Source organism: Erythrolamprus reginae, chromosome 12 (genome assembly GCF_031021105.1).
Source record: "Erythrolamprus reginae isolate rEryReg1 chromosome 12, rEryReg1.hap1, whole genome shotgun sequence".
NCBI lineage: Eukaryota > Metazoa > Chordata > Lepidosauria > Squamata > Dipsadidae > Erythrolamprus > Erythrolamprus reginae.
Genome location: NC_091961.1, coordinates 33,018,952 through 33,031,210, shown reverse-complemented (window position 1 = coordinate 33,031,210; position 12,259 = coordinate 33,018,952). Strand labels below are relative to the sequence as shown.

General features: G+C 44.9%; 1 protein-coding gene across 1 annotated transcript; it reads left to right on the top strand.

Moving 5' to 3' along the window:
• The first annotated feature begins 735 nt into the window (after positions 1 to 735).
• Positions 736 to 11,790, top strand: DRD2 (dopamine receptor D2). Its single transcript, XM_070765597.1, has 7 exons — positions 736 to 1,033; positions 3,485 to 3,594; positions 4,549 to 4,685; positions 6,272 to 6,468; positions 7,338 to 7,424; positions 8,588 to 8,918; positions 10,191 to 11,790. Exons 1-7 carry the CDS (start codon positions 761 to 763, stop codon positions 10,382 to 10,384), a joined length of 1,329 nt encoding a protein of 442 aa, XP_070621698.1. The 5' UTR covers positions 736 to 760; the 3' UTR covers positions 10,385 to 11,790.
• Positions 11,791 to 12,259: the final 469 nt, after the last annotated feature.

Below are 12,259 nucleotides of genomic sequence, written 5' to 3'. Positions count from 1 at the left end.
CAAAATTGAAGGGGTCCAAAGATGGGCTACAAGAATGGTGGAAGGTCTTCAGCATAAAACGTATCAGGAAAGACTTCATGAACTCCATCTGTAGAGTCTGGAGGACAGAAGGAAAAGGGGGGACATGATCGAAACATTTAAATATATGAAAGGGTTAAATAAGGTCCAGGAGGGAAGTGTTTTTAATAGGAAAGTGAACACAAGAACAAGGGGGACACAATATGAAGTTAGTTGGGGAAAAGATCAAAAGCAACATGAGAAAATATTATTTTACTGAAAGAGTAGTAGATCCTTGGAACAAACTTCCAGCAGACGTGGTTGATAAATCCACAGTAACTGAATGTAAACATGCCTGGGATAAACATATATCCATTGTAAGATAAAATACAGGAAATAGTATAAGGGCAGACTAGATGGACCATGAGGTCTTTTTCTGCCGTCAGTCTTCTATGTTTCTATGTTTATTAATTATTTACATGAAGAAAACAAACAAACAAACACCATAAAATAAATAAACAAAGACAAGGACAAAAACAGAACACAACTTTGGACTACTGTGTCCAGTTCTGGAGACCTCCCCTACCAAAAGATATTGATAAAATTGAACGGGTCCAAAGACGGGCTACAAAAATGGTGGAAGGTCTTAAGGATAAATCTTATTAGGAAAGTTTGGTTGCTTGACCAGTGTGGAATGTTGACCCACACCTTGACGTATTCCTTCATCCCAAGCAGGTGACCAAACCGAGGGTGCTTCTTCTCCATGGATTTCCCAAATATCTCCTGGTACAATGACAGCTATGAAAACAGGACTCTCAACGGCTCCGACCTGGAGCAAAAGCCCACCCAGTACAACTACTACGCCATGCTGCTAACTCTCCTCATTTTTGTCATCGTCTTCGGCAACGTTCTGGTCTGCATGGCCGTGTCGAAGGAGAAAGCCCTGCAGACCACCACCAACTACCTGATTGTCAGCCTTGCTGTGGCTGACCTGCTTGTGGCTACTCTGGTGATGCCCTGGGTGGTCTACATGGAGGTAAGAAGGTTACGATTGCAACCTCAGGTCTTCTGGAGGCCTGGCAGAGGTCCGTTGTAGGTGCAAAAAAGGGCAACAGGAATGGTCAAGGAAATGGAGCCCCTCCCTTAGGAAACCAGGTTGCAGCACCTTGGTCTCTTCAGCCAGATTGGCATGGTTAGGAAGGGAATCGAAAATAAGTCAGAAAGTGTTGTATTTCCTCTGTACAAATCAATGGTGAGACCTCACTTGGAGTCCTGTGTACAGTTCTGGTCACTGCACCTCAAGGAGGATATAAATGGAACTGGAAAAGGGGCAAAAAAGGGGCAACAAGAATGATCGAGGAAATGGAGCCCCTCCCTTAGGAAACCAGGTTGCAACACCTTGGTCTCTTCAGCCTTGAAAGTCAGCGTTTAAGGGGAGACTTGATTGAAGTGTATAAAATTATGCATGGGATAGAAAAGGTAGATAGAGAAAAATTATTTTCTCTATCACACAATACTAGGACGAGGGCGCCCTCCCTAAAGCTCATAGGTAAGAAAGTGAGGACAAATAAAGGGAAACATTCATCCAGAGGGTCCTTGGTTGATGGGATTCCCTTCCAGATGAGGTCGTGACAGCTGTCAGCCTGGAGAGCTTCAAGGCAGGATGAGACAGATTCAGGGATGCCAAGTGTATCGGTGGTTATTGAAACGGATGTCCAATTGCCGCCTCTATGTTGGTTGAGGCAGGCAGGGTTCCCTTGAGTACCATTTGTTTGGGGTCCAGGGAAAGGGAGGGTTTTGCATTCTCTTTCTACTCAAGATCCCCATGGACAATTGGTGGGCCACAGAATGCTGGACTCGATGGGCTTTGGCCCGATTCAGCAGGGCTCTTCTTAGATTCTTATGTTCTTATGTTCATTCCATGAAGGTTTCTTTGGAAGCAGGAAAATGTGGGCAACCAAAAGAAATATAATGTACGTGATGTAAGGTGTCTCTTGAAGGCTGCCAATTAAATATCAGGTCTGCACCCGTGGAAGTTCTCCTTGGGATTTTTGAGTCCGGGGTTTCGCTCCAAGGGCCGTGCCCAGAACACCAATCTAGCAAGTAGGCTGGGATTTCCCTGGGACAGTAACCAGTCTTGGAAAGCTCACCCTCTTTAGCTTCCAAGCCCAGGCAAGATCTCCTGGTGCCTCCAATCGCTGAGACTAATAAAACGTCTCTACCCCAAGCCCCCTCGCAACTATTCCGCAGAGAGTTGTGCAATTTCAACCATCGTTGTTATTTGTCGGGGAAATGCGTGCTGGGATCCGCTTGGTTGCATTCACGAAGCATAGTGAACATGGATGCGGTTACGTGGTTAGGAATGTGTCCGTTGGAGAGACGCAAGAGAAAACAGCAGGTTCATTGCCATAAGCAATGAATATTCTGTGTTTCTGCATTTCAAAAGATCAGGTTTACAAGCTGTGCTTTTAAATCAGTTTTTTACGAGAGCCCGAAGCTCTAAGTGGAATGGGTTGCAGTTTGGATGTCTTTTCTCCATGTTGTTACTGGTGAGGAAGGAGGGGCTCCCTGAGATGGCAAAGCTGGTCAAAATCAAAGGTATAAAAATCAAAGGTACAAAAAGAGATGGATCACATTGAAGGGGTCCAAAGACGGGCTACAAAAATGGTGGAAGGTCTTAAGCATAAAACTTACCAGGAAAGACTTCATGAACTCCATGAGCTGCCCCGAGTCTTTGGAGAGGGGCGACATACAAATCTAATAAATAAATAATAATAACAATAATAATCTCTAGAGTCTGGAGGACAGAAGGGAAAGGGTGGACAGGATCGAAACATTTAAATATGTGAAAGGGTTAAATAAGGTCCAGGAGGGAAGTGTTTTTAATAGGAAAGGGAACACAAGAACAAGGGGACACAATCTGAAGTTAGTTGGGGGAAAGATCAAAAGCAACGTGAGAAAATATTATTTGACTGAAAGAGTAGTAGATGCTTGGAACAAATTCCCAGCAGACGTGGTTGGTCAATCCACAGTGGCTGAATGTAAACCTGCCTGGGATAAACATAGATCCATCCTAGGATAAAATACAGGAAATAGTGTAAGGGCAGACTGGATGGACCGTGAGGGTCTTTTTCTGCTGTCAATCTTCTATGCTTCTAAGGTATCCCATGAACCCAAATGCCCCTTTCTCTGGAGACAAGGGCTTTGGGTCAGGGGGCTGAGGAGGTACTGACCGCTCAGCACATTAATTTCCAATGATCCTGAAGAGTTGCAGAGCAGGAGCTCCTTCGTCCACCCAGTGCTGATAAAATATTTGCCTGATGCTGCCGGCAGAATTGCAGCCAAAGTCGGAATAAAGGATTGAGCAAAAGAGAATGAATCTCACAATGTTTCATGCACAGGAGCACATGCACTCCCACGCACATGGTTGATCCACGCTCACCTTCTTGGAGATCTCGACTTGTCCCTTTCTCCTGTCTCTTTCCAGGTGGTCGGCGAGTGGCGCTTCAGCCGCATCCACTGTGACATCTTTGTCACCCTGGATGTGATGATGTGCACAGCCAGCATTCTGAACCTCTGCGCCATCAGCATTGACAGGTGAGACGTGCGCTCGGGCCTCCAGATCCCCCCCCTACACACACTCTTTTATTTTCTCTCCATAACCTTGCCAACTCTGGACCCACTTCTCGGCCTTCGCTCTTGCTGAGCAGTGGTGGTGCAGTGGTTAGAGCGCAGTACTGCAAGCTGTAGTTCAGCAGTTCAAATCTCACTACCGGCTCCAGGCTGACTCAGCCTCCCATCCTTCCAAGGTGGGTCAAATGAGGACCCAGATCATTGGGGGCAAGAGGCTGATTCTGTAAACCGCTTAGAGAGGGCTGCAAAAGCACTAGGAAGTGGTATATAAGAAAGGAAGGAAGGAAGGAAGGAAAGAAGAAAGAAATGAAGGAAAAAAGAAAGAAAGAGGGAGGAAGGAAGGAAGGGAGGAAGGAAGGGAGGAAGGAGAGAGAGAGAAAAAGAAAGAGAGACAGAGACAAAGAGATAGAGATAGAAGGAAGGAAGGAAGGAAGGAAGGGATGGCACAGCTGGGGTGGCACAGTGGTTAGAGCGCAGTACTGCAAGCTGTAGTTCACCAGTTCAAATCTCACCACCGGCTCAAGGTTAACTCAGCCTTCCATCCTTCCGAGGTGGGTCAAATGAGAACCCAGATTGTTGGGGGCAATATGCTGATTCTGTAAACCGCTCAAAGGGGGCTGTAAAGCACCATGAAGTGGTATATAAGTCTATGTGATATTGCTTCATAAATGCACACTGTTGGTAGTTCGATCCTAACCAGCTCAAGATTGACTCAGCCTTCCTTCCTTCCTTGATGGGTCAAATGAAGACCCAGATTGTTGGGGGCAAGAGTCTGACTCTGTAAACTGCTTAGAGAGGGCTGGAAAAGCACCATGAAGTGGTATATAAGTCCAAATGCAATTGCTATTGCTTGTTTCCAAGAGATGGGAGATGCTCCTCATGTCCCCCTCCCTGTTCCTGTTGTGTCCTTTCCCACAGGTACACTGCTGTGGCCATGCCCATGCTGTACAACACCCGCTACAGCTCCAAGCGCAGAGTCAGTGGGATGATTGCCGTGGTGTGGATCCTCTCCTTCGCCATCTCCTGCCCTCTGATGTTCGGGCTGAACAACACAGGTGGGCAAGAGGGCAGGAGACTCGCTCGGGGTGGAAATAAAGTTCCCCATCTCTGTCCTGAAAAAGCCACACTTTTCCCACTGAACCAAGGAAGGAAATGTGCAGAGATAAAATCCCCAGTGTTGTGGTTCGATCACAGCCAGCTCCTCTGGTAACAGACGTTGAGCCAGAGCAACCAGGTCCGTCGGAGCATCGGAGACATGTGTAGCTATCGGAGGGTTCAGACAGTGAGGGGGAAGGAGGGATGGAAGCTGCAGGTGGTGGAGAGGTAGAAGTGGAGGCCCCTGCAATGCCCATGAAGCCCCCAGTTAGGGCCTCCTTTGGGGCGGGTGAGGAGGGGGTGATTGATGATCCAATCCTCAATGTGCATGTGAGAAGGCTGAGAGGGAGACAGGAACAGTTGCACAGACGCAGGAAGAGATCTTGATCACAGTGGAGAGTCATAGGGAATTCTGCAGCATGCATAAAAGGGGAAGCTCCCCCAATTCACAATTACTCTTTATTTAAATATGAGTAAAAGCCTTGGCTGTTCTTCAGTTCTCTCCATCAAATCCCCTTCGTGGATTTAGTTTTGGTTGCCACGATGCAAAAAGGATATTGAGACTCTAAAAAAAATGCAGAGAAGTGAGACAAAGATGATTAGGGGACTAGAGGCCAAAACATATGAAGAAAGGTTGCAGGAACTGGGCATGGTTAGTTTAATGAAAAGAAGGACCAGGGGAGACATGATAGCAGCCTTCCAATATCTCAGGGGTTGCCACAAAAAAGAAGGAATCAACTATTCTCCAAAGCACCTGAGGGTAGAACAAGAAGCAGTGGGTGGAAACTAAACTGTTAAAGGGTTGAATAAGGTTCAGGAGGGAAGTGTTTTTAATAGGAAAGTGAACACAAGAACAAGGGGGCACAATCTGAGGTTAGTTGGGGGAAAGATCAGAAGCAACGTGAGAAAATATCATTTGACTGAAAGAGTAGTAAATGTTTGGAACAAACTTCCAGCAGACGTAGTTGGTAAATCCACAGGAACTGAATTTAAACATGTCTGGGATAAACATAGATCCATCCTAAGATAAAATACAAGAAATAGTATAAGGGGAGACTAAATAGACCATGAGGTCTTTTTATGCTGTCTAAACAAGGGGAGGAGCAACTTAGAACTATGGAGAAATTTCCTGACAGTGAGAACAATGAATCAGTGGAACTCCTTGCCTCCAGAAGTTGTGAATGCCCCAACACTGGAAGTTTTTAAGCAGATGTTGGATAACCATCTGTCTGAAGTAGTGTAGGGTTTCCTGCCTAAGCAGGGGGTTGGACTAGAAGACCTCCGAGGTCCCTTCCAACTCTCTTATTACTATACTATTATTATTAAATGGAAAATCTCCTTAGAAAGTCCATTCCTTCGAACAAAAGGGTGAAGATGAGATGAAAATTGAGCTACTTGCCTAATCTGTTATCATTCAGTACAAAACTGTGCGTTCCAAAGGAACCTCTTGCTGCCCTTCTTGAACCCAGAGCTCTCTGGACCCCCCAGGCTGACTGTAGCTCCTAATGGTTGGGGCAACGTTCCTGCCCTCTCTTGTGTCTTCCAGAGAAGAATGAGTGTATCATTGCCAACCCTGCCTTTGTTGTGTATTCTTCTATCGTCTCCTTCTACGTTCCTTTCATTGTCACACTGCTGGTGTACGTGCAGATCTACATAGTGTTGCGGAAACGCAGGAAACGGGTGAACACCAAGCGCATCTCCAGCCACGTGGGCCTGGACGCCGACACGCAGGCCCCCTTGAAGGTAACCCCCCCACCTGCCTCTTCCCAGTCTCCCTCTTCTCTGCCCCACTTGCCCAGTTACGCGCCGATTCCCTCGCGAAGGTTTCCTCTCTCCTTCCAAATCAATGGCAGTAATGGGGGTAGTAAGTTTATGCACTGTTTATTGAATCCTTAATAGTTTATTTTATTGTCCTTCCTTCTCTAGCATGATCCTTCATTACTTTCAAAATAGGAAACAATTCAATAGTATGTTTTTACCCATCGACGCTTTAATCATTGTAATCATTATCTACAACTGAACTTGTAGAAAGATAGAAAGGAAGTAAGGAAAGATAAAAGAAAGAAAGAAAGAAAGAAGGAAAGAAATAAAGGATGGAAGGAAGGAAGGAAGGAAGGGAGAAAAGAAGAAAGAAAGAAAGAAAGAAAGAAGGAAAGAAAGAAGGAAAGAAAGAAAGAAAAAAGATAGGAAGAAAGAAAGAAGGAAGGAAAGTAGGAAGGAAAGAAAGAAAAAAGATAGGAAGGAAAAAAGAAAGAAAACAGAAAGAAAGAAAACAGAAAGAAAGAAAGAAAGAAAGAAGGAAGGAAGGAAAGTAGGAAGGAAAGAAAGAAAGAAAAAAGATTGGAAGGAAGGAAGGAAGAAAGCAGAAAGAAAGAAAGAAAGAAAGAAAGAAAGAAAGAAAGAAAGAAAGAAAGAAAGAAAGAATCCAGTTGCCTCCTGGAAAAAGCACCGTTGGGACAACCATGACTTGGATGATGGAGAATCTCTACAGACTTTTTCATGGTCTCTTGTCCTGATCTCCAGATCTTTGTCCGTGGTTCTATTCTGGACACTTGCTGTCTTATGCCAACCACCCTTCTTCTTCTTCTTTCTTTCTCTTTCCTCTTCTTCAGGAACAATGCACCCATCCCGGAGATGTCCGGCTCTGCACGCTCCTTGTGAAGAGCAACGGGAGCTTCCCGGTCCACAAGGGCAAAGTGGTGAGTGTCCATGCTAAGCACCCCAAACCTACCCAGAGGCTTCATTTTAGCCACCCTTGGCCTTTCAATGTTTAACCACAGGAAATAGGAGATGGACGTCCATTTGTACACAAAACTGTAACAAGCCTTCAACTTGTATGAGGAGATTGTGCCCTACCTATGACAAACCTCACCTCTTTCCACAAACCATCTCTTAAATCCACAGGAACCGAATTGAAACATGCCTGGGATAAACACAGATCCACCCTAAGATAAAATACAGGAAATAGTAGAAGGGCAGACTGGATGGACCAGGAGATCTTTTTCTGCCGTCAACCTTCTATGTTTCTACATTTCTACGAATGAGGAAGGAAGGGAGGAAGGCAGGAAGGCAGGAAGGAAGGAAGGAAGGAAGGAAGGAAGGAAGGAAGGAAGGAAGGAAGGAAGAATCCACAGTCACTGAATGTAAACATGCCTGGGATAAACAGATCCACCCTAAGATAAAATACAGGATATAGTATAAGGGCAGACTGAATGGACCAGGAGGTCTTTTTCTGCCATCAGTCTTCTATGTTCCTATGTTTCTATTAGCCACCTTCCATTCTGGACCTTGCTAAAATAAATTTTCAATACACTGACTAACTGGAAGGAGATTTTCTCTGTACATATTTATTTATTTATTATTTATTTATTGGACTTATAAGCTGTCCCTCTCTGTGGACTCGGGGCGGCTCACAACATTTTGATAAAAAAAAGATACAATATAAAACACTCCTAAGCCAATTAAAAGAACAATTAATTTAAAAATTACCTTAAAACTAGTCATTTCAAATTGAACAACCACATACATACTGTCACATCCAATACATTTACTGGACAGACCTAAGTGCATTTTCAAGTTCTTACGAAAGGCAAGGAGGGTGGGGGCAGAGTGAATCTCTGGGGGGGGGAGTTGATTCCAGAGGGCTGGGGCCACCACAGAGAAGGCTCTTCCCCTAGGACCCGTCAAATGACGGGACCTGAAGAAGGCCAATATTGTGGGACCTGACCGGACGCTGGGATTCATGTGGCAGAAGGCGGTCCCGCATGTAACCTGGTCCTATTTCATGTACGGCTTTATATTTCTTTCCCTTGTCTCAGTATTTGTTGGATTAAAGAGCCTGACATTTCTGACCATTGTGTAGGAGGCCCTGGACACCATGGAAGAGATGGAGATGGCCACCAGCACCAGCCCACCAAAGAACAGTGCTCAGCCCCCTCTGCCAAGTGAGATGGAGGCAGCCGAGCCCGCAGCTTCCGCCCCCTGTGCCAATGTGACTCCCCCGGCCCCTGAAAGCAGCCCCCTCGATGCGCAGAAGAATGGACACACCATGGACAATTCCAAAAAAGGGAAGGTCTTTGAGATTCAGACGATGTCCAATGGCAAAACCAGGACTTCCCTGAAAACGATGAGCCGAAGGAAGTTTTCCCAACAGAAGGAAAAAAAGGCCACTCAAATGCTGGCCATTGTGCTAGGTAAGAGTTGGGTCCGACCTCCCTTGTGGAAGCGACGGCTTCAGACCCGTTTCTCTTCCCCGTTTTCTTTAAGGTTAATTTGAGTCTTTTTTTTCTTTTCTATCCAACTATATATTCTGCTCAAAAAAAATAAAGGGGGCACTTAAACAGAACAACAGACCCATCCTAGACTACTGCTCATCTGTCTGGAACCCATACCACATCTCAGACATCAACACCCTTGAAAACGTCCAAAGATACTTCACCAGAAGAGCCCTTCACTCCTCCCCTCAAAACAGAATATCCTACGAAAATAGACTAACAATCCTGGGCCTAGAAAGCCTAGAACTACGGCGCCTAAAACACCATTTGAGTATTGCCCACAAGACCATATGCTGCAACGTCCTACCGGTCAATGACTACTTCAGCTTCAACCACAATAACACAAGAGCACGCAACAGATTCAAACTTAATACGAACCGCGCCAAACTTGACTGTAAAAAATATGATTTCAACAATCGAGTTATCGAAGCGTGGAACTCATTACCAGACTCAATTGTGTCAACCCCTAACCCCCAATATTTCTCCCTTAGACTCTGCAGGATTGACCTCTCCAGGTTCCTAAGAGGCCAGTAAGGGGCGTACATAAGTGCACTGGTGTGCCTTTCATCCCCTGTCCAATTGTCTTTCCTCTCTTTCACTTATCATATATATTTTCTTTCTTTCAAATATCCTCTCCTCTAAGTTCACTTTCACCCTCTTTTATATTATCACATGTCTATTTCTCTTCCTATGTATTTGTGTATTGGGCAAATGAATAAATAAATAAATTAAATAAATAAATAAATAAATAAATATAACTCCAAGTAAATTAAACTTCTGTGAAATCAAACTGTCCACTTAGGAAGCAACACTGATGGACAATCAATTTCATCTGATGTTGTGCACATTCAATTTTGCATAGAAGAAAGAATTCCATGAGAATATTTCATTCCTTCAGATCTAGGATGGGTTTTGGAGTGTTCCCTTTATTTTTTTGAGCAGTGTCGTTTCAATTCAATTCAATTTATTAGATTTGTATGCCGCCCCTCTCCGAAGACTCAGGGTATGGTTTCCCCCCTACGGTATAATGTTCTTTATCTTGTCTGTTCTGTAATTCTAATGTAAGTTTGCTTAATTTTGCACAATCTCACCTTTTCCTAATTGCCATCCCTTCACTTGGTTTGCTTTCTTCCCTCCCCCCCCAATTTTGCACGAAAACCCACCTCGCCTCTTTTCTTGGTCCTCCTGCAGGTGTCTTCATCATCTGTTGGCTCCCTTTCTTCATCACCCACATCCTGAATATGCACTGCAACTGCAAAATCCCACAGGTCATGTACAGTGCCTTCACATGGCTCGGATACGTGAACAGCGCCGTCAATCCCATCATCTACACCACCTTCAACATTGAGTTCCGGAGAGCTTTTATGAAGATCCTTCATTGCTAACTTCTGCCTGAAGGTCAGTTGCCGGAATCCCCCGGCCAGATTAAGGCTGTGTGTTGGAGAACCCAGTTTGAGAGTGCCATGCCAATATATATATGTTTTACAACTGGGGAACCACAGCTGTCATGGTCCAAGGTTGCCTTGCACTCAAGGAAGCAATTGAAACTCGAGGAGACTCGGACGGGAGAGTTGCTTCAAGGGCAACCTCTGTGTTCTGCCGAGAGGAGAAAGCCAACAAGCCAAGTCTCACCAACAGCAGTTGCATGGGGTCAAGAAGATCTCCATGGGATCTCCACCACCACCAGTTGCATAGGATCAAGAAGATCTCCATGGGATCTCCACCACCACCAGTTGCATCGGATCAAGAAGATCTCCATGGGATCTCCACCACCACCAGTTGCATCGGATCAAGAAGATCTCCATGGGATTCATCACCAATTTCAGCTGAGCTCAAGAAGGAGGGACCATGACTTGTTCACACCTTGCTCTTATGGTCTATTTCTCACCAAAGACGCCCCCCCTCCCCATTCATGTCTGCTTTGCACCAGGAGGAAGAAGCTTCCTTCTTCAAGGAAGAAACAGCTTTCTCAGGAATTGTCTCCGCGTTGGCATTGCCTTCAGACTTCAGGGACACTGTGGGGAGGGGTCCATCAAACAGCCAAGGCCAAATCCTGCAGCTTCTGTCAAGGCTTAGAGTAGACGCAACACCATTGCCACAAGACACGTCAAAGGAAAAGGAAGGAGGGAGAGGCTGGGAGAGAATGACATCTCAGGGCGGGAGGGGAGAAGCGAAAATGTTTATTTATACGATGCCAATGTACATAGAATTAAAACAGAATGAACTGAGCAGAAGCCCAAGCCAAAAAAAAAAGAAAAAGGATGATGACCAACCAATCTCGTTTTGCATGGAATGCATTGCCATTAAAAAGCCATCTCTGCTCACCTACACCAGCATATGTGGTTGACAGCAACTTCTCCGATCCCAGGAATGAATTTTGTGGAGAGTAAATCAGTTCTGACAGGGAGGGAGGGAAGGAAGGATGGAAGGGCGGATGGAACGATATGGGCCTTGTCGGGCACTTAATACTGAATTAACGTCTGGAGACATCTCAACCAAGCCAAAGGGAAGGATGGTTTCTGACTGTGATGGAGGAGGCCTTTGTGGGCGAAAACGGAGCCTGGGAGGGCTGCGTGCATCTTTCCCCGAGCTACTATTTTGCCGGCAGAGGGTTGCAGGAAGATCCCACAGCCCCACTTGGGTCACCAATGCCCCCAACACAACTGAGAGTTGTTGGATTTCTATGTGATTTATGGTTATAAGAGATGTTCTTCACTTCATCCAGCAGAGCCTGTTCATAGCAGAACCGTGCTTCTATGTTATATTGGGTACAAATACAATGACTCCAATATAATACTTATGGTTTTATTTCTTCTTTTATCATTGAACAGGTTTCATATTTACACAAATACACAACTCGACAGTATAACTATATTTCTGTATTCATCTGCTCTCTATGATGCAGATTGACCAACAGTCAATCCCCAAGAATTCTATCTTCCAACTGCCAAAACTTGACCACATGCCAGTGTGCAAATTATTATTATTATTTATTAGACTTGTATGCCGCCCCTCTCTGAAGACTCGTAACGGCTCACAAGTAATTTTAAAAACCCTTATAAAAAAACAGTCATACAATCCAAACAAACTATACATAAAATAGCGATTATTGGGGGGGCATGCGCGGAAGGGAAACACCACCAAAATCTCTCTTGCACGTGCTTCCTTTTTAAAAAAAAATATTTTTATTAAATTTTTATTACAACAAACAAACAAAACAATCTTAAAGAAAAAGTGCCCGACACCAATAAACCCCACCA